Source organism: Diadema antillarum, unplaced genomic scaffold, assembly GCF_040938485.1.
Source record: "Diadema antillarum isolate AM-2024a unplaced genomic scaffold, OU_Dant_1.0 scf00000028, whole genome shotgun sequence".
Lineage (NCBI taxonomy): Eukaryota > Metazoa > Echinodermata > Echinoidea > Diadematoida > Diadematidae > Diadema > Diadema antillarum.
In genome coordinates, this window is record NW_027270917.1 from 1,596,104 (window position 1) to 1,619,458 (window position 23,355).

At 39.8% G+C, this 23,355-nt stretch overlaps 1 protein-coding gene across 1 annotated transcript in view; it reads left to right on the forward strand.

The window, feature by feature from the left end:
- The window catches only part of LOC139736608 (N(6)-adenosine-methyltransferase catalytic subunit METTL3-like), a 63,811-nt gene that overhangs the window by 25,589 nt on the left and 14,867 nt on the right, over positions 1 to 23,355 (forward strand). The window contains exons 10-11 of the mRNA XM_071647358.1: positions 6,178 to 6,325; positions 8,574 to 8,752. Of these exons, the coding sequence (XP_071503459.1) occupies positions 6,178 to 6,325; positions 8,574 to 8,752 (327 nt within the window). The remainder of the gene's footprint in view (positions 1 to 6,177; positions 6,326 to 8,573; positions 8,753 to 23,355) is intronic.

A 23,355-nucleotide genomic window follows, 5' to 3' on the forward strand; every position in this document is an offset into this window, starting at 1 on the left:
ATTTCATGGTGTAGTGAGGTACCCGCACCTCGTCAGGGGCCCGATTACCGTCACCCCGCTTAAAATTGTTTTAAGCCCACTAAACAAAAATTTATGCCCGGGACTGTGTTCAGTACGCTTGAAACTATGGAGGGCTACCACAACCACGCAAATTGTGGTGAAAACCGAATATTTTTTCGCGAAAATCTGAAATTTAATCGGAATACATGTTATAAGTATCACCACTGTCCCCGCACGCATCTTTTACGTGTATGTCTATGGGAGTATCACGGTCACCCGCACACGTCTTTTACGTGCTTTGTCTATGGGAGCGCGGGTGACGAGTTGCGGGCCCCTTCCTTAGCGCGCAACTTTTTCGCATCGTTCGCGTTTGACGACGATAGCTGCAAATTTTCGATATCGATCAGTGAACTTGTGATTCCATTGGAATTTTCAGCATTTTTACTGTATGTGAGTTGGATTTCAAAGAATTTCAGTGGCGAAATGTGATTCAAATATGCGCAAACATTAACTATGACGAGGTGCGGGTCACCCAAGTATATTGCTTTCAAATCTGTTTCTCTGACTATTTTGGGGCTTTCACTCGAGTCCTTTCCAGAAAAGCTGCATTGCCAGTGAGTCTAATGACTTTCTGGTCTCAATGCAAGTCATAATGGTGTGTGATTTTTGAAGGGTTGTGATGTCACGTAATGCAGAGTTCTTCATAGCTCATGAACATTCTGTAGGATGCTTCTACATGTAGTGGTATCATTTGTGTGTCCTTGCTCCCTTTTCTTACTTACCCGTCTTAGGCCGAGCAGGTTTGTCGAGATTGCAGCATCGATTTTGAGGTTCTTAATTAAATTTCCTGCATTGCTGTTACCTCTTGGGGCAGTATTGTGTAGAAAGTGACTTATTGAAGGGGGGGGGGGGGGGGGGGTGGGGAGGGCTGAGAATGTACCATCCAAATCATTGCAAGTGTTCATGCGTGAAATTCCAGAACGTTCCTTATTATGCAAACAAACAAAACCACCATTTGTTACATTATATGGCTTCAGAGTGTGGGATGAGATCTAAAAACTGTCAATGATATATAGGGTAGGTTTGAATATGTTCTTTTTTATTTACTGTATTGTAAGTGTGTGCGTGGGTAGGAAAGAGGAAAAGTTACAGAAGTACTAAAAAACAAAACAAATAAGAATGGAGATACAGATAGCAAGAAAGAGAGAAAATGATCAATCTAAAAATAGCTAACCACTCTTTTAGGTAGTTAATGCATAGTTCTCCAGGGCAGATAAGACATCCATTAAATGTGAAGCCATTTTGCGAACCATCCAATCAGTGCACTCCAAGATATGGTATGAGCCCCATCAACCAATTGGGGGGCGCGTCCAGGTGTCGTACGAGATGCAAACCAGCCAAAAGACACGTCTCCCCAGCCCCCCTCCACCACCCATTCATACATGCTCATGTTGCAGAACCCCAGTTTGCAACTTTTACGAGCTTGTTCAAAGAGAGATGCGCTGAAAGCATCATTACTCAACCATGATTGTGGTTTAGGCTGGAGAGGAGGTAAAACAAGGTTGCTATGATAACAATCTCCGGAATGCCAGTCCCACTCTTCCGTTGAGCACATCCAAAGTGGGTTTGGTGGCTTCCACCTCATCCACATTCGGGTCAAAAGTTGGGTGGATTCTTTATAGGTCATGTCCTAAAGATCTTGTATTGGTAAATGCAGAGGGCAAAGTGAATTAAAAGAAAGCTGTATGTAATAACAAAAACAAAGCAAAAAAGATTATAACAAGATAGTGATCATAAAGTATGACTAACCTTGTACTAAAACTGCAATCTTCCACAGTGACTGTTGTTTTTGAAGGTTCATTTTAGACATGACCATGCATAGTTCAGTATATCTTTACTTGTTGTTCGTACTTTTGGAGTTTTGAGCTCAGACAAGGTGGAAAAACATATTAGGTATGTATTAAAAGGGGCACATAGAGAATGTGACAAGTGTAGCTGATGATGCAGGAGTGAAATAAACCCTGACTATGGGATGTTCAGCAACTGCAGCTGGAAAGAGTAACAAACTGCAAATTTCACTTCAACTCAAACTCAAACTTGAACCCAAATTCAAATTCATGTTCGAGCTCAAACTCAAACTTAAAGGGACTGTACAGTACTGGTTGAGGTGAGGGATTCATGTTTTGAACAATTCCTAAGTGAGATAATGAGAAACTTCTTATAAAATATGAAAGAGCATGTAATTTTAAGAAGGATTCAACGTTTATTGTCCCCGCCGAACGAGTTCGAGCAGGGGACTATGAAACGGGCTCCGTACGTGTGTGTGTCCGTGTGTGTGTCCGTCCGTGTGTCCGTGTGTGATCAAAATCTTCAATTTGCTACTTATCTGTCATTTATGAGCCAATTTTGATTCTGTTTGCTTTATATGATAGCACTATGTAGGAGCTTTGAAACTTCTACACAGAATTTCAGTTGTGACCTTTGACCTTGACCTTTGACCTATATTGTACATTTTGCTACAAAATGCTACTCCTTCGCCATTTCTAACCCGATTTCAATTCCGTTTGCTTCATGTGATGGCACTAGTTAAGGGCTTCAAAACCTCTACACAGAATTTTGACCTTTGACTTCTTTGACCTTTGACCCTGATTTTTGACCTAAATTGTACATTTTGCTACAAAATGCTACTCCTTCGCCATTTCTAACCCAATTTCGATTCCGTTTGCTTTATGTGATGGCACTAGGTGAGGGCTTCAAAACTTCTACACAGAATTTTCACCTTTGACCTTGATTTTTTACCTTTATTGTACATTGGCTACAAAATGCTACTCCTTCACCATTTCTAACCCGATTTCGATTCTGTTTGCTTTATGTGATGGCACTAGGTAAGGGCTTCAAAAGGTCTACACAGAATTTTGACCTTTGACTTCTTTGACCTTTGACCCTGATTTTTTACCTAAATTGTACATTTTGCTACAAAATGCTACTCCTTCGCCATTTCTAACCTGATTTCGATTCCGTTTGCTTTATGTGATGGCACTAGGTGAGGGCTTCAAAACTTCTACACAGAATTTTGACCTTTGACTTCTTTGACCTTTGACCTTGATTTTTTACCTTTATTGTACATTGGCTACAAAATGCTACTCATTCACCATTTCTAACCCGATTTCGATTCTGTTTGCTTTATGTGATGGCACTAGGTAAGGGCTTCAAAAGTTCTACACAGAATTTTGACCTTTGACTTCTTTGACCTTTGACCCTGATTTTTGACCTAAATTGTACATTTTGCTACAAAATGCTACTCCTTCGCCATTTCTTACCCGATTTCGATTCCGTTTGCTTTATGTGATGGCACTAGGTGAGGGCTTCAAAACTTCTACACAGAATTTTCACCTTTGACTTCTTTGACCTTTGACCTTGATTTTTGACCTATATTGTACAATGGCTACAAAATGTTACTCCTTCGCCATTTCTAACCCGATTTCGATTCCGTTTGCTTTATGTGATGGCAGCAGGTGAGGGCTTCAAAACTTTCTACACAGAATTTTGACCTTTGACTTCTTTGACCTTTGACCTTGATTTGTGACCTGTATTGTACATTTTGCTACAAAATGCTACTTCCGGCGGGGACATATATTACGCACCGCGTAATTTCTACTTTTCCTTGTTTGATGAAAAATGGTTTCCAAATGGCTGAGATATCCAAAAAAAAGTGATAATAATAAAAGGCAACAGGCCACAACTTTATTAGTATTTCTTTGTTTCACCTTGTTTTTGGATATCTCAGCCATTTCAAAACCGATTTTCATCAAATAAACTTATAATACCCCTTAGAATTGCATGCTCTTTGACATCTCATAGAGTGGTTTCTGAATATCTCGCAAAACTTTAAAAGCTAAATCCTCGCCTCGACCAGAACTGTACACACCCTTTAAACTCAAGTTCAAATTCATATTCAAGCTCAAACTCAAATTCAAATTCAAATGCCATTTCAGTTTTTTTTCCAATAAGATCTAATTAAATTCCTTTTTTTCCTGCCTGATAACCAAAGCAAATATAAAGCTGTGACACATTACAACACCTGTAACACCTCTAGATTGTCATTAAATGAGTATAAAGATGCATGGAGTAAGAGGCTGAGGGAGTCAGCTAAGCAGCATAACAATTTTTTTTTTCTTTGGGCAAACCCATCTACAAATTAAGATAAAATCCAAGAATTCTGTGCAATGCAAATGTACATAAGTTGCTTACCATATTTGTGTATAGTCCCTGGGGTAACATGACATCTAAGACAAGAAAAAAAAACAACAACGCATGACTCAATTTTGAATATCAAAAATACTGATTTGAATCTAAAATTAAAACAATTGTTTTTGTAATACAAAGGAGTGTTTGTGCATCATTTCAAGTCAACAATGAAGTTATTTTGTGAAAATGTTGTGAAAATGTTGTGAAAATGACAGGGTTTTTTTTCTCTCTCTCTCTCTTCCTGATTTTGAGATGTTGGGTCTTGTCACCCCAGGGACAATTTTGTATATAGACCGATTCTGTGAGGCGGTTTGTGTATTATCGGCATGGGCAGCGCCATTACTGTGGTGTCCCGGCCAACTCCCCCAACCCCTCCCTACATAAGCATGCGCATGGAATGAAAAACTGATGCATGGTTGTTTTAGCCAATAGGCGTCTCGTACTGAGTGCACGAACGCTTGCTTAGCGCGCGAACCTTTGTAACAAGTGCGCGTACTCCTGCTACAAGTGCGCGATAAACATGTTGCCCGGGGGGTGGGGGAGAGGAGGGGGGGTAGGCTGGGACACCGCAATTTGAGCTAGTGGCTGCGCCCAGTGCCACAAATTGTCTGCTGCCCTCAGCGAACCCGAATTGGTCTATATGTATGTATGTCTGTATGTCTGTATGTAAGAGAAAGACAGAGAAAGCAGAAATGACAGTGAGTGGTTAGTCTGACTCCTGGAATCAGAATGTTGTTTATCAAGGACTCAAAATGACCTGTTTGATGTGTGTTTGTGTCTGTTGATGAGAGAGAGAGAGTGGTGACATAGGAAATAACTTGAAGCTGTTGTGACGTAACTTTGTCGAGTTTTGCAAAGCATGCATGCATGCTCTGGTGCTTGTGTTTGTTTGTTTGTTTGTTTGTGTGTGTGTGTGTGTGTTTAGGGTGACAAAATCTCAACGTCAAAAATCATGAATTTTCAGGAGAGCAAAAAGGCTTTTTTGTTGTTGCAACATTTTCACAAAATAACTTCCGTGATGACATCAAATAGTGTAAAAATATTGTTTGGAATTACATTAACATTGTATTTGATATTCAAAATACAGTCAGGAGGTTCTTCGATATATACCAATTGAGATACGAGGTCTTGTCACCCCAGGGACAAGTATTATTTTTTTTTGTTCAAAGAGAGATGCGCTGAAAGCATCATTACTCAACCGTGATTGTGGTTTAGGCTGGAGAGGAGGTAAAAAAAGGTTGCCATAACAATCTTCGGAATACCAGTCCCACTCTTCCGTTGAGCACATCCAAAGTGGGTTTGGTGGCTTCCACCTCATCCACATTCGGGTCAAAAGTTGGGTGGATTCTTTATAGGTCATGACCTAAAGATCTTGTATTGGTAAATGCAGAGGGCAAAGTGAATTTTGAGCTAGTGGCTGTGCCCAGTGCCACAAATTGTCTGCTGCCCTCAACGAACCCGAATCGGTCTATATGTATGTATGTCTGTATGTCTGTATGTCTGCATGTAAGAGAAAGACAGAGAAAGCAGAAATGACAGTGAGTGGTTAGTCTGACTCCTGGAATCAGAATGTTGTTTATCAAGGACTCAAAATGACCTGTTTGATGTGTTTGATGTGTGTTTGTGTCTGTTGATGAGAGAGAGAGAGTGGTGACATAGGAAATAACTTGAAGCTGTTGTGACGTAACTTTGTCGAGTTTTGCAAAGCATGCATGCATGCTCAGGTGCTTGTGTTTATTTGTTTGTTTGTTTGTTTGTTTGTGTGTGTGTGTGTGTTTAGGGTGACAAAATCTCAACGTCCAAAATCATGAATTTTCAGAGATACGAGGTCTTGTCACCCCAGGGACAAGTATTATTTTGTATGAAGCAACAAACGGATCCAATTTTCCCAATTAACCATGATGGTTTGTGATGCTGCTGATCTTTCAGAGCCATGGAGCTCGGTCGGGAGTGCCTACAGCTTTGGGGTTACAACCAGGTGGAGGAGCTCATCTGGGTGAAGACCAACCAGCTGCAGCGGCTGATCCGCACCGGCAGAACGGGTCACTGGCTGAATCACGGAAAGGAACACTGCCTGGTAGGGTCACCTGTACCAACATACAAACACAGACAAACAAACAAACAAACAATCAAACAAATCAAACAAATAACAAAGACAAACTGAATGAATTGAATTTAAACTCAACCCTTATTCTGCTTTGTTCACTGAATGGTAAAGATGTCTTGAAGGTCAAGAAATTGTCGACGTGAATGCACGTGAATCGCATGTTTTACTTACAGGCCTGCCATGTGTTTGGGTCATTCTTCCGGGCACACAACAAAATATCTATCTCCAACACTGCTATTCCCAGCAGCATTTTGTTTTGAAAATATGATAGTGGATGCAGTCGTGTGGTTGACCATTGTCAGATGATACAATGGAAACAGAAACATCTTAAAGGGATTTGACACTATCAAGTCAAATAGTGCCATGTTGCAATCTGAGGCTTGCTTTATAACTCACATGTATGGCTTGCAGTCAGAACTTCCAGTATTAATTTCAAGATGAGAGTGACAGTTGTCCATGAATGAATTGCTCCATCTAGCATTTTCACGAAGACTTGGTGTTGACATGTAGATTGTTGGCAGTTCGTCTAAATGTCTGGCATCCAACATCTATTTTTTTTTTGCGTGCAAAATGCATTTCGATTTTTGCCTTGAAAGTGGGTTTTATAGCAGATCAGAAAAATCTTGCACGAATTCTCATGGGAAAGCATGACCCGAGACAGAAGCCCTAGTGACATAAGATTTCTCTCATCGATAAGATTTATAGCACTTGATTTGGTTAATTGAATGCTAATTTGAAATTTTCTCTCTTATACCAGAACTGCATTGAGAAGTCATTATTGTTTACTCTATGTATGTGCATTGGTTGACAATCAGAATAAAATGTTATTATAGGACTGGTTTCAAGTGAACCGATTACCACTTGCTGCCACTTCTAGTGCTTCTGTCACTACCACTACTTTTGCATTTGTTTGTAATATTACAACTGATGCAATTTTTGTAAAAGTATACCCACAACCACTGTGATTCTACCACAATCACACAAGTTTTGTGAAATTATTAGTGGAAAAGTGAGCAAAGAAAATGGGATTCCATCGGGATTCGAACCCGAGACCTCCGGATTGCCAGACCGGTGCTCTACCGACTGGGCTATAGAAAGCCCTAGTGCAGTGTTCGTCCCAGAAAACCCTTAATTCTCAATGCTCGGGTGGTCAGAAGCTATAGCAGTGTGTTTGTGTGTGACACACACGCACACACTTGAACCTGGCATAAACCCGAAGGATAATTCAACTTGGGGATAAATGCGAGGGATCACCGAAGTGATGCAGCTTTTTGAGTTTGTAACAAATAAAGACAGAATAAACTGACCAGAAAGAATATAAATTATTAGTGGAAAAGTGAGCAAAGAAAATGGGATTCCATCGGGATTCGAAGTCTACATGTAACGACTGAAATTCTACCACTATCATAACTGTTACATCAACTGGACTATATGTATAAAGTCAAACCATTGTGACTTTAATCAAAAGCCATAGTCTGACTTGCAAAACTACAAGAAATTTAATTTGAGAACACTTCATGGAGTCTGCATGATCATATTGATCATTCACAGTAGCAGCTAAACTCCTCAAAGTTTCAGTTCTTGATAAATTCTCGAAATTTGATCAATGCACAACAAAGAACAAAAAAAGCATGCTCAATCTGACAGATGACCAATAAATGCAAAAAGTATTCGAAACTGGTCACATGACAAATTTCATGAAGTTTAATCTGTGTGTGTTCAAACTGCACAAACTTTGAAAAGATTGGAGGTGGTTCAAGAAATGTCCATAGTTTTAGCTGGAAGCTTCGCAAGAGGTTTCCGGGAAGTTAGCTTTCATGCTGGCCAAAATTCAAAGACTTAAACTTTCAGAACTTGAACTTTGAGAAGTTTTGCCAGTGTGATGGCGATTAGAGTGAATCTTGCAGTTCTATCAGTACTGAAAAGTATATCTGAACAGGGCTCGACAGCAACTTTTTTCACTTTGGCCCATTCAGGCCACTAAAATTTTTGAATTGGAATTTTAATTGCCCGAAAAAGAAATGTAGGGGCCCGAAATAATAGGAAATTCAAAACTGTATTTTGGATTTTAGCTGCCCAATTGGGCCAACAAAAGAAAGATTTGATGGCCCAACATCAATTTTTGGTGGGCCTGGGCCACCTGGCCACTACATATGTCGAGCCCTGATAAACTAAACAAAAGCAAAATGTGGTCACTGAACTCACTTTCTATGAACAGTGTGGCATCAAGGGTAACCCAAAAAACTTCAACAAGGGCCTCGACTGTGATGTCATTGTGGCCGAGGTGCGTCAGACCAGCCACAAGCCGGACGAGATCTATGGACTCATCGAAAGACTGTCGCCTGGAACTAGGAAAATTGAGCTGTTCGGCAGGGCCCACAATATACAGCCTAACTGGTAAGTCAGGGTTTAACTCAGTGTTGCTTGTCATTGTTTGTATGTTTGTTTGTATGTTTGTTTATGTGTGTATTTGTGTGGAAGGTACTTGTATCTAAGTGTTTTGTACATGTATTATGATGAGTGTGTGTTTGTGTGCACAAGAAACATGTTAAAGTGTGGTTTTGTGTGTGTGTGTGTGTGTGTGTGTGTGTGGGTATTTGCACAAGTGCAATTACACCTGCCTATGATGAGTGTGTGTTTGTGTGCACAAGAAACATGTTAAAGTGTGGTTTTGTGTGTGTGTGTGTGTGTGTGTGTGTGGGTTACTGATTTGCACAAGTGCAATTACACCTGCCTGTAGAAGAAATGTGTACCGTCAAACTGAGGACACTTGTCAACCAAGGACCATCCTTGACAAAGTAGATCCAGAAAAGAATGGGCAATAATGCAGAAGATAGTTTGACGTGGCATTGTGCTTCAAGGGGACACGCAAGATCTGTGGTGTGTGAGGGTACAAGGGCAGTGAGTTGGCTCAGTCGGTCGCACGTCTGCCTCCGATCCAAGTGACCCGGGTTCGAACCCGAGTCTGGACTGAGCAATGTTTTGTGTAATCATACTGTCCCCTCTAGCAAGAGGCAAAACACTCTGTCCCACGGATAAGACATAAAATGGAGGGCCTGTATGTGAGAGAGTCACATCTCATGCACATCCCGCTTCATTCATTCAACGCAAAGCTAGAGCAGGATGATTAACCTGGTGAAGTGGTCCTGGCTCACATCCAACTGGACCCCATGGAAGACCAGCTTAGCATAGCTGAATATGGGCTATCCAGCCATCTTCTCAGATGGAAAATGAACAAACAACAACCAAACGAACAAACAAGTGCAGGTCTGGTTACATGACTTTCTACGTCTTATGCATATTTCTGGCATTTTGGAACACAGAAGTATGAGGCAGGTCTGTGTCAATTGAGGAATTTGAAAATTTGAATAAGTATCTCTTAATTTGATGAATACTGTAAAGTGCTTGGAGCACAATAAATTTTTAGGAGAGAGCTGTATGAAATCAAGGACTACTATCATTATTATTATCAATGTAATGATTGTTGTAGACTGACAGATCAGTCTGCATTTCTTGTCGGGGATATGTTCTGCACAGACTATGTCGTGCTTCACAAAATCCCCTCCTATATACAAACTGAATGCTTTGATACGGGAGACTGTGGGGGGGGGGGGGATGCTTTAGCACTTAAACTAATGTGATTGGCTAACAGATCCATTCGCGGATGATCAGTAATGACTATTAATTAGTTCATCAATGAGCTGGTACATGTAGCTGTGGCTTTTTCCATGAAAATTTCACTCAGATCTTTGCTATTTCAAACTGCTGGTGAGCGCAGTGTATCAATGAGATGTTAATTTTGCAATCCAATTTATATTTGCTGATCTATGACAGTGGTTCAGCGTCCCCTACAGCAGTGTCTATCACACAGGCTTCTGTCTTGTCTTCAGAGGAGAACCGGAAAAGTAAAAAAATGTTTAAAAACTCCTTGGGATGGACAGACTTTTCTGCATATGATTGGTGATGTTGTATAGGAAGAAAGCATTTGAGTCAACATGTTGAAAAGAACAATTGTAATTTATAACTTATTCCTTCTTTTCAGCCACCCCCGCCAAATCATCTTTTAATTAATTGTTGAACTCTCTCTAACAAGGTGAAACTTGGAGTGGAGTTCTCCTTTAACCCGTTGAGGATGAGTCCCGAGTTTACTTTGGCAGATGTCTATAGGCAATGTGTGTTGTAGCAAAATCAAACCGTCCTCAACGGGTTAACAACGAAATCTGCCACAAAAATAAATCAACTTCAAAAGAAATAGAACAATATTTTTTCTTTCTTTTGAAATTTATTTGTGACCCTGCATCTCAAAACCAACAAAAAGTTGCCAGACATGGATTTTCAGTGAAGGGCAGATTCTGAACGAGCGGACTCTAAGCTTTTAAATGATGTATGTTTTACTCAATTTAAATGAACTCTCCTCACCTAACCATATCAGAAAAAAGCACACACTCTGGAAAAGTGTGAACTGAGAAAAGAGCATCTGCAGTACAGAGTCTATTCAAGCGCGATGCGATGAATGGAACCCCCCCCCCCCCCCAAAAAAAAAAAAAAAAAAAAAAAAAAATAGGATGTAAACCTCCACAGAAACAGTAATGAAGGGATTATCAGATTGAGCTGAAATTAAGCATGCTCTATTAACACATTCTGTTCATGATTAATGCCAACTTTCAAAGCTGTAGCATTATCCTTTCAAAAATTATTAGAGTTGAATGTAAAGAGTTTGTAAATGATTTTTAAGAAATGAAAAGGGGCCTCTAAGACATACCTAATCACACTACTGTAACACACGATATATTTGCTGCATGAAAATTTTGTGAATTTGAGCCGACGGCCTTTCTCGCAGCATGAAATTTTCACGATTTACCACTGGCATCCAATGCATATTGTGTAGGCAAGAACTATTGCGAGCATTTAATTTTGCGAATGTTGCCACTTGCGAAATTTGCGAAATTAAAATGCACACGATTATTCCTCGTTTTACAGTATTCTACAAAAGAAGGGTTGTAGAAGAACTGCTGAAAACCCATTTTCCCATTCATTTTATGATGTCAAACTTAAGAATAATGAAGAGGAAGAAGAGCTCTTTCAGAAAATATGAAAAACTAAAGATTGACTTGGTTGGACCCGTTTCACCTCTTTTGCGTCCTCATGTAAAATCAAGTGGTGCGACTTTTTGTTGGTTTCTGTGATGCACAGTGACATTTATTTTTGGGGTGGATTTCTTCTTTAAACGTTGTTTTTCCTCATTCACTGCACAAAACTCCTTGAATCTTGGGCTGAGTGTCGTAGGTTTTGAATCCAGCATTCTAGTTACATAGTAAGCATAATCCATATCACCCTGATACACATTTTTTTTTCTTTTGATACAGCCATTAGAGCCCCCAAATTGCAACCTCACTATTGAAAAACAAAATCCCGTAATTTGTCTTCCCTGCATAGATAAGACCCTACTTTAGGACCTTTTTTTTGCATCCAACCTTGAAATGGCTTGAAAAATAAGTCTAGTGTAGGTAAGATGTCTAAAAACAGAAACAATTGTGAAAGCATTATTATTGTCATGCTCCAGACTTGCATAAACCTGAAGCACGCACAGTGTCAATTTTCCTGTTTTTTCTTTCCTCTACCCCTTGCAACGCCTATTTCTAGGCTTATTCTACTTTGGGCTGATTTGTGTGGGTTTACTCCCTTACCATTTGTGTGCCCTGAGCGCTGCTTGGCACAGAAAACCCCATAGCATTGTACACACTGTCCAAAGTCCCTGGCGCAAAAAGGGTTAACGTACAGCTCCATACCATATACAGTACAAGCCAGCTTCAATGGATGGAGTTCAAAATCCCACAAACAATATGACAATGGTTTTTATCACAATGAGACAGAGAATACTGTAAAAGTGGATATTTTCGCGCGACTAATTTTTCGCGCTTCGCCGGGTAAGAAGAGTTTCGCGTGTTTTTAATTCCGCGGAATCAAGACATCACGCACAGGAGCATATGGCAAGCAAAAACATTCGCGTGCTTTTATTTTCGTGCTGGTTTCTGGTTGCGCAAAATGCGCGAAAATTTCCACTTTTACAGTAATCAAGTTTTAGAATAAGGAATTTGTCAGTTTCATGTGTCTTCATTGATCTCTTCATTGATTGATATGGTATGGAGCAGCACCTTTGAATGTTTCGATAACAGATATATGGCGCCATACAAATGCTGTGGGTCATCATCATCATCATCATCTCACGAATATTGGTCGCAAGCAGTAGACATGAACGACATTACAAGTAACAGTCACGTATAATATGTGTGAGTATTGTCATCACCGACAGGATCTCAAAGCAGACAAGAACATTCTGCAAAGCCACTGTTTCATGAAACAGGCAAAACAGTCCGTGACATCAAACAGGCAAAACAGTCTGTGACTAAAGGGCTTTTTACACTTGTGTTTCTTAACCCCGGACTTTCTCTGACCCAGGACTATCGTTAGTCCCGTACCAATTTTTTCAGCTTTTTACACTCGCCAATTAGTCCCGTACTATCTCTTGTCCGGGGCTAAGGAGAAAACTGACCTTTTTACACTCGTATTTCTTAGCCCCGGGCTTTCCAAACCACATGAATATTCATAATTACGCTGTGTACTGTACACGTACACGCACGCACCGGCAGCACTTGATTACCTCGTTTCTGATTGGTCAGTGAGGGTCGGACTTCGTCTCCGTTGCTTAGCCCAGGATTATTTTTTCGTTCTGTTTACACTCACTTGCTTGGCACCGCAATTGCGGTGCTAACCCCTGCTATTTTGCAGGGCCAGATAGTACTGTACTATCGGTGGGGCTAGCCCACTTTGGCAAAAACGAGTGTAAACAGAAAGTGGGCTAAGGATAGTCCCGTACCAACGGTGGGGCTAAGGCCCCCCCTTAGCCCCACCGTTGGTCCGGGGCTAAGCAAAAATTTACAAGTGTAAAAAGCCCTCAAATGTTTCAGCATATTCCATGGAAACAAAAAAACAAAAAAACAGGCCTAATCTTGAATATAGTATTACAAGTACAAAGTTCTCTGGTGCCTTTGTCCAGCTCTAGGATTCTTTGTGCACTCTTGTGCTATCTTAGCCTTATTGTAGAATGTCTGATATCACTTAGCTGTAATAAGAGTGAAAAAAAAAGAATATTTTGCAAGGTTTTGTGGAGTTTACAGACACATTGGACACATTTGCATGTCAGCATGTTATTGATTTTCTTCCAGGCTCTTATGTAGAACGTTGTGCAAAAGTTTGGGCATGTTACAGCAACATACCAAAACCTCTCACAAACCACCGTGTATACAGTAGCAAGCAGGATCTCCTTACCTGCCCCTTTCTGGAGATTTCAATTGGGGTGGGGTTTTTTTTGTGTGTTGTACAGTCAACCTCGGATACCTCGAACTCGGATAAGCCGAATATCGCTTACCTCGAAGGCAACCTGAAAGTCCCGATTGTTCCTATGGAGTTTTCGTGTGTTAAAATTCGCGTAGCTCGAGAAAACTAACTCGAAGTTCGGTTACCTCGAAGGGAAATCTCATGTCCCGATCTTAATTAACTTATTGTTTTTCCCAGCATGTTGCTCGAATTGAAATTGCAAACATCACTCAGCATGCATTTCTTAACCGTCATGGCGCACCTGCTTAGGTGTTGACAGTTATATCTTTGGCAATTATCACGGTCCACTGTCCAAACATCAATCTCCCGCTAGTGTTTTTTTTTTTACTTTTTTCCTTTCACGAAGTTTGTTTCATTAATTCTCCCCCGAGAACACAAGCTCTGAATATTTTTTTTTCCAGCAATGCGATTATGAAAATAGTGTGGTATATGATCTGGAAGTATAGGCCTAGCATGATAAAGAATAGTATAGATATGATTTAACAACAGTTTATTCTGATGAATTTCGAAGTAACGGAATAATACGCTTTATGATTTTCAGACAAAAAAAAAAGAAGAAATCATGTATTTTACCCCTGTTTTGACTTGAATATTTTTTCAGTTTTCGGTATTTTTTTTCTTTTCTTTTCTAGCACAATCGTCAAGGCCCCCTAAGATTGGTTCGCTTTTGTTTTTTTTAATGCGAACAATCCTCTTCGGTAAATGTTTATGATTACAGTAATAGCACTGTCCTCAGAAGCCATAGCCGGAATCTGATCTTGCAATATTACTCACTACTCAAGTACCCCATCCTTCATGTACTGTGCTGCACTTATTCAGGGCTCGACACTTACAGTGGCCCGGGGCCACCAAAACGCACGTCGGGCAACCAGAAAAAGTAGGATGTTTGCCTTTACTTTTGGAGATGAATAGCGGTAACAATCGGCCCCGAAAGTTGCTACAATGAATGTCAGATGATTGCTTTTGATTTTGGAAATGAATAACAGTAATTTTAGACTCCATACGATACTAAAATAAATGTCGGATGTTTGCTTATACTTTTGGAAATGAATAATGGTAAGATTCAGCTCTGTACGGTGCTTAAATTGATGTCAGATATTTGATTTTGCATTTGGAAATAAACAAGGATAACATTCGGCTCCGAAAGATACAAAAATAAATGTCGAACGATCCCTTAGACGTTCGGAAATGAATAACAATAGTATTCAACTCCGTATGATGTTTGCTTTTATATTCGAAAGTAAATAGCAATAACATTCGGCTCTGGAAGATGCTAAAATAAATTTCGAATGTTTGCTTTGACGTTCGGAAATAAATAATAATATTCAACTCCGTACAATGATAATATGAATGCCGGATGTTTGCTTTTACGTTCGAAAGTACATAGCGATAACATTGAGCTCCGGAATAGGTTTAAAATGAATGTCGAATGATCCCTTTTACGTTCGGAAATGAATAACAATAACATTCAACTCCGTATGATGATTAAATAAATGTCGGATGTTTGCTTTTTCCTTTCGAAAGTAAATAGCAAGAACATTCGGCTCCGGAAGATTCCAAAATGAATATCACAGTCATGATTGCTTTTACATTTGGAAGTGAATAGCAGTAACATTCTGCTCCATACGATGCTAAAATAAATGTCGGATATTTGCTATTATATATTTCGAAATTAATAACACTAACATTCAGCTGCGTTTGATGGTAAAATAAATGTTTGATGGCTGCCTTGACGTTCAACAATGAAAAACAGTAACATTCAGCTCCATTCGATGATAAAATGATTGTCAGATAATTCATTTCACTTTTGGAAGTGGACAGCAGTAATATTGGGCTCCGTATGATAGTAAAACGAATGTCGGATGTTTACTTGGAAATTTAGAAATGAATAACAGTAATATTTTGCTCCGTATGATACTAAAATAAATAACTGATTGTTGCTTTTACATTTGGAAATGATTAACGGTATCGTCTGCTGACTTTGAGTGCTGCTGGTAGACACATGGAAGACCGGTGCGTAGCGGTGCGACATTGCTGTCGCTCCCTGTAGCTCTAAACAGTCTTGGTGAGCTACATGTACACCCATAGTTGTGCGAAATTTTGATAGTTTGCAAAGCTAAGACTGTGATTCTTGTGTTGGATATTGCGTAAGAGATGATGACTTAGAGAGAGAAAAGGAGGAAAAACGAATAGTGATCGAGGGGGTACCTACGTCGACGCGACAATGTACATTCAGCACGCATGTTCTGCAACCCTGTCTTGCACTCGATTACGTACCGGTGTTTTCTTTTTGTTTTTATGGTGATAAGTCATTTAATTGTCCACCAGAAAACACTGATGAAAGAAGAACATCGATTTTCATTCAATTCATTCATATTAAAGTTGATTCAAATCCAATTGACAAGCATACAAACAATCGGTAGGCACTGTAACAGATACCACGTTGAACATCGACAAAAATCGGATAAGTCGAAAAAAAAATCGACGTACGCGTACCTCGAAATTCGCGTACCTCGAACCAATTTCTTCAGTCCCGACGACTTCGAGGTATCCGAGGTTGACTGTATTTTGTATTCTTTTTAGCCAAAAATGCTACAGATTTCATGGGGGAAAAAAAAATCTTTTTTTTCTTTTTCAAAATTACGTTACTACACGTGTGCATTCCAGGATAGGTAAGAGTGCTGTTTCTCCTCTGAAAGTATGCCTTTTCAGACGTGGGAATGCTGCAATACTGGTTGAATAGAAGGTTGGCATTCTTGCCTTACTAAGGAAAATTCTAAACTAACCACAGAGAAAGACAGTGTTCAACCTGATTTTGATTGAATGCTTGTGTGACTCCAAGAAATACTGAACACATCATCATACTGTACCACTGGAAAAAAAAAAAGACCTAAAAAATCAAACACTTTTTTAACCCAAGTAGAATGTATAAAGTCCAGCCATGTCCCCTCAACCTTCCGGTTTGTCGTGAAGTGGGTCGACTTCACGGGGTATATGGACGGTTGAGGTCCACAGGGTTCACACCAATGAGAGTGTCGGGAGACTTCAATTAAAGGAACTTGGGCCTTTAATTTATCTAAATGACTCAAGAAACAAAAACAAAAACAAAAAAACCCTGAATCCAACACAGGAATCTCTGTTGTGTTACGAGTTCTCGTTTGTTAGAACACGTCATGCAAACCCGGATTTTCTCCAAAATCGGGATGATTGTCCAAAACTTTGACTTTTCCTCCGACGCAAAACGTGTCCTCTTCCTCTGGCCGTTCTTAGAGCGAATGAAACTCAAGCGGTCTCTCCGAGCTGACCAGAGGAAGATTTTTGACCCAATCACTCTTTTCATCCAAATTATTATTCTTACTCTAAAATAATCTTGGTTTTCCACAAAGCGAAATAAACATGAATATACCTTTCGAGAATCACAATACCAGAAACTACTTATATCTGAAATTATCATAGCCGATGTTTTTATTGTATAATTTTCTCCAGGAGAGTTACTTGCTTGCTCGCGGATGACCACATGATGTCATTGCAAGTCAAGCGGTTTTCTACGAAATACACCCCGATTAAAGCCATTCTCTGGCTTTTTTGAGGCAAAAACAGCAATACGAATGAATTAAACTGTATTCAAATCCCTTTTTAATCCCGTTTTTGCGCTGCAGGGAAGTGTTCTATTTCAAGCATCTTAATCAGCCATAATGATTACCATATCATCGAATTTATTTGCACAAACTAAAAAATAAATCTCGCCAATTTTCCATTTTCCGACAGGTTTGATCAGTAAATGGAGGAATGACCGCAGGATAGAGCACAAATATTAAAGAGAGGTGTATATTTACATTTTGAGAACTGCAGTTGGTGACTGGTACACTTTGCTCTGAAGTTTAGTTTACAGAAAGTGGAGATGCCCAGTGTTTACAAGAAGATGTTAGAGAAGGAGTGGAATCTCTATCCATGCAATTTGTGCGAACTTATGCATATCAGTTTCGATAGCACGACAATTGAATGTTTGAATAGCATTCCACTGGCTTTGCCGTTCCATGCTCCAAGCCACTATTCACATACATTGTAGAGTTTGGATATGGAGATTAGAGGAGGCAAGACTCCAACCCAGAGCACCTTTTACATGGGAGAGTCTCCCCCTCCTGAACCCTCTAGCAAACAGGAGACTGTGATTGTGCAAACATAGGGACAGTATTTCATAGCAGCTGTCACACTGGCAAAAAGATTGCGAAGTTTAAGATCACAATCTTTAAGATCTTGAAGTTTTGCCAATGTGACCACAAACATCCCTCTGAGCTGAGGTCTTTAAAGAGCAAGAGAGAGAGAAAGAAAGTTAAAGAGAGATAAAGATATCTCAAAATCTTAAGAATTCAGGAGAACTTTAAAGACTTGCAAATAAGAATGAGCTGCTGAGACCCACTTCTAGACTGACACTACATTGATGTTCCTAGAATAAGCCATTGTGAAGTTCCACTTTGCACATGGGCAGAAAAAAAGGGTCATTTGCCATATAAAACAAGTTGGTTTTTGAAATTCAAATTAAAAAAAAACAAATTTTTAAAGGTGAGATTCTGATTAGCTTATAGGATGTAATGGTCATTCAGGTGATCCTTTTAGATAGTACATACCAGTGCATCTACCTTTAATACAGCAACAGTTAAACAGTTTTCATTATGCCTCTGCCACGAAGTGTCGCCGGAGGCATTATGTTTTCGGGTTGTCCGTCCGTCCGTCCGTCCTTCCGTCCTTCCGTCCGTCCGTCCTTCCGTCCGTAATCAATTTTGTGGACAGCGTATCTAAAAAACTGTTAGAGCTATCCTAATGAAACTTGGCATGTATATGTATGAGTGGGCGAAGTTGTGCCTATGAACTTTAGGGCACACATGCTCAAGGTAAAAGGTCAAGGTCAAATGCTCAAAATTTCACTATTTCCCCTATATCTATGCAATGCCTGGAGGTATTTTCTTGAAACTTGGTGTATACATGAACTACCAAATAAAGATTCCCCAGAGAGAGCTTTGGTTCATGAGGTCAAAGGTCAAGGGTCAAAGGTCAAGTGAAAATGTTAAAATTTCACTTTTTTCTCCATATCTCACAAATATTTCAAGGTATTTTCATGGAACTTAGTATATACATGCACTGACTGGCAGTGATCGTGTAGAAAATTTAGGGGTCAGGGTCAAAGGTCAAGGTCAACTCATCAAACTATCATTATTTCTCTCTTTTCTAAGCAATTCCTGCAGGATTTTTTTCGTGAAACTTAGTGTATGCATGTATTATCCAATACAGATTCTCTTGGAAGTTTCTTGCCAAAAGGTCAAAGGTCAAGTGAAAGTGCTAAATTTCACGTCTTCTTTATACTTATAAAAGGGTCAAAAGTTGGGTACAAATCCTCAAATCCCCAAATACCTGCACTCATTGAATAGACAGTATAGCCATTCATCCAAATAAACCTAGTTCAAGGAAAGTGAACACTCAATGCATTTGTAACAAACCTGTCATTTTGATATTTTGCCAGTTATGTGAAACTGTCATCACACATTGTCAAGACATTGTGCTATAGACCTATTTGGAGAACCATGCATTATGGCGGAGGCATACCAGTCACCATAGCGACATTTCTAGTTAGAGCCTAGTACATGTACAGTATGTCTCCCAAAAAATTACAATCGGATTTTTGCATTGATAACTTCCAATATGATTAAACTGTCTAAATGCTACTTTAAGGTCGTAGAATATAACATTTTAGCTATATTTTGCAGAAAACCTCATTCAATTTGGTTACATGGTAACAGAGAAATGAGGATTGTTGTAAAGCATGTCATGGGTCTGATTCTTCCAAGTTTAGCACTTGGCTGCTCCTGGAAGTGAAAAATGTTTGAACACAATGGACAGAACATGGAGGTAGCTTGTACCTCCATGGACAGAACTTGGAGGGAAGCCGAGGAATTCCTGACAAGCTCTAAAAAATATCCTCATTTCTCTTTGACCACTGAAGCAAATCAAATGGGGTTTTCTGTAAGATGTAGGTAATTATAAGTTATAGTTTCATGCCCTGAAATTGTATTTGGATTGATTCACTATTTTTGAAGTTGTTATTGCAGTGGGTCACGTTGTGATTTTTTTGGGGGGACATATGGTATTTGGTAAAAATGATAGAACAGGTTTGTTCAAGGCATTCAGTGCATTCAGTGCAAAGCAATGAAATGGTTGCTTTCTCAAGTGTGAGTTAAAAGACAGGCTTTTCTGGTCATGCGATCTTCACAAGTTCATTCTTTGCTTTATTAACGTGGACTCCACAAACTGTTACATAAGGCAATATGTCACCTTTAAAATGAATGCAGCGCCTCACCAACTGAGAAAAAGGAAAGGTCGTTTTCCGAAGTGCGCACATGAGCTAATTATAATTGCTTTGTTATGTGGTTTATAATGCTGTCTGTAAGGATGCCAGTGAATCTAGTGTAATTAATTAGATGTTACAGGTGATAAATTCTTCGCTGTTGGCAGCCCCTGTATGAATTTGTTGGCATTATGTGTTTCTGTTGTGGACATGACGTGATCCCATGTAGTAGTTGGATTCTTTGGGAAGTTTTTCCATGCTGCTTTAATGGTGTTGAGATGTGTCAAGAGGAATTACTGAGAACCGCAATAATGTGTCTCCAGTAGAGAGGAGATGTATTTTCAGCCTCGTGAAGTGGTAGGCGGTCCTATAGGTCCCTACAGTTCTTCCAGATATCCCACTACTTTGAACAATGGCACCGACCTCCTTGAGCTCATGTGTTATCTATAAGGGACTGACCTTGTCAATCTAGACACATTCATCTCTATGCATGTTCAGGTCCGGCCCGCTCAACTGAAAGACTTCCATAGACTGTTGTGATAGTTATTAACAAGTAATAATCTCACAAAAGACCATAATCAAACCGCCGATAAGCCTTCAATATCTTTCACTGGAGCCAGAGAGCCGAGGGCTTAATTACTGGACAGGTGCATATGTGTGAGTGTGTATTTTATTGTACCTGGTCAATTTGTGCCTGCAAACTACCCTGGAACCCTTTTAGGGGGTCCCTGGGGATGAACCCACCCTCAGGGGTCAGGCTGACGTGCATTTTGTTAACTCATGTGCTACGTTCGCATGTCTGACTCAGTCGACTGTGGTGTGCTACGTTTGCACGTCTGACTCAGTCGACGGCACGCCAACTTCGCATATTCTGCTCAAACCCACAAACCCACCCAAACCGATTGATAAATTGCCAAATGCTGCAGTATAATAAAAGCTTTTCTCGCGCTTCAGTTTGTCTCACATACAGCTTGCATTTTATGTAGTGATTGACTATCAAGCGGTGTTCCCTAATGGATTTGCGTGCAAATTCTAAGTTTCTGTCACTGTTATGTGTGCAGAAGTCCTGCCTTTACAGTAAAGTAGCTACTAGTCATTTGAAAGAAATGAAAAGGATCGATTTGTCATATTATAATTTACATGAAAGCAAAGTTTGGCATTTTCTCTACAACTTTGCTCACTACCTGGCCAACTTAACAGAAATCTTTAGAGGTACCATAGATTTGAAAAACAGAATGTTTTCTCAAAGCATGACTGCATTGGTGTCTCAGAATAATGTGACGCACAGGGGGTTTCCACCATGGCACATGAAGAGCTAATGAGGAGGATGGCCCCGACCCAGTAACTTTGAGGGGTCAAACCTTTTGGGTGTGGTAGGGTACATTGACCAGCAGCCAGCTCCTGGCCTAATAAGAGGGATTATTGAGAAAGGCAACAATGTGTCTCCAGTAGAGAAGAGATGTATTTTCAGCCTCCTGAAGTAGGCGGTCCTATAGGTCCCTACAGTTCTTCCAGGTATTCCACTACTTTGAACAATGGCACCGACCTCCTTGAGCTCATGTTATCTATAAGGGACTGACCTTGTCAATCTAGACACATTCATCTCTTTGTATGTTCAGGTCCCCACTCAACTGGAAGACTTCCATAGACTGTTGTGAATTAATATACAAATAATGAATGTTTATGGGTGCAATGGACAGAATATTTCATGAGGTGAAAGATGGAATGAGCATATTCAACGGGGCTGCACCTCTTTGAATGGACCAATAATTTCATCTTTTCACCGAACAAAATACTGTAAAACATGATATATTCGCGGCATGAAATTTTCGCGAATTGGAGGCGACAGCCTTTTTCGTGGCATGAAATTTTCGCGAATTGCCACTGGCGTTCAATGCATGTAGTGTAGACAAAAACTTTCGCATGCATTTTAATTTCGCGAATTTTGGCGCTTGCGAAATTCGCGAAATTAAAATGCACGCGAAAATTCCTCGTTTTACAGTAGTCTGTCCATTGCATGAATGAAAAATATTCATTATTTGTTTTATAAAACACCTAAAATAGATCCCTGTCATTTGATGTTTTATGAATTCAGAAACAAGAGAGAATATTCAGCATCTGAGATTGAGAGAGTGCTCTCGGAGCGCTTTACGCTGGCGCCTACACACTGCAAACACAAGCGTTTTACATTAGTAGTGAGCCGAGCTCTCGGCGTGTGTGCAATGGCGCAAATCGTATGGATCCATGATTGCACGGTAAATGGAACCACAATTGCACAAATGATGATGTAATAGTAAAATGGGACGAATGACCAATAGCAAACAACCAATCAAATGACAAGGATCTATCTAGATGTTATATAACAGATAATAATCTCACCATAGACCATATTCAAACCGCCAATCAGCCTTCGATATCTTTAGCCCACTGGAGCCAGAGCCGAGGGCTGAAAGATGAGCTGTTGTGATTATTAGGTGATCCGAGTATCCTCTCGGATCACCTTCTGTATCTGTACTGATTCTTTGTTCTTCTTCTTCTTCTTTATTTCCCCTCAAAAGTTGTGTAATGGTTAACTCAGAAAGTCCCCTGCCTATCAATCTCAAAATTATACCATATATGTATCATGTCCCAAAGACGACAGATCTAATAAAATCATTGTGATCAGTCGACCGTGAAGTCATTATGACGTCATTATATGAAATCACATTCTCATTCATATCTCATTAATGGAATAGAATTTCTCAATGAAATTCACGTCTCATATAGTTCAAGTCAAGCTCTTTCTACTCATATTCTCAAAATTCATCTATACACTTAAAATGTACACGTACGAGCACGTTGAAATGTTGACATGCTCCAATCGAGCTCAAAATATTTTGCACATGGTTCAGATCATTTGAGGCATTTTTTGAAAAATTGAAAAAAATGGACGGACGCGTACCCGTGCGCGCGCTTATACATACGCACGCGCAGCTCGTATGCAATAGAAATTCCCTGTTTTTTCACATGGATCGGATGTGTAAAATGTCATGGAATAATACTACCAAGTTTCAAGTCAATCCGATTCAATATAACGTCATACGGGCCCGTCAAAGTTGAAATTCCGCGTGCGCGTCAATGGCGATATACAGTGTAACTATGCCAAAAAAACACAAATTTTAAATCCGATTTTACTCATCAGGATGGACTGTGACCCCCCTCATTTTCTTTACATATTCTGAAAGCTGATGAGTTGTACATGTCATTTCATGGGTTGGCGATG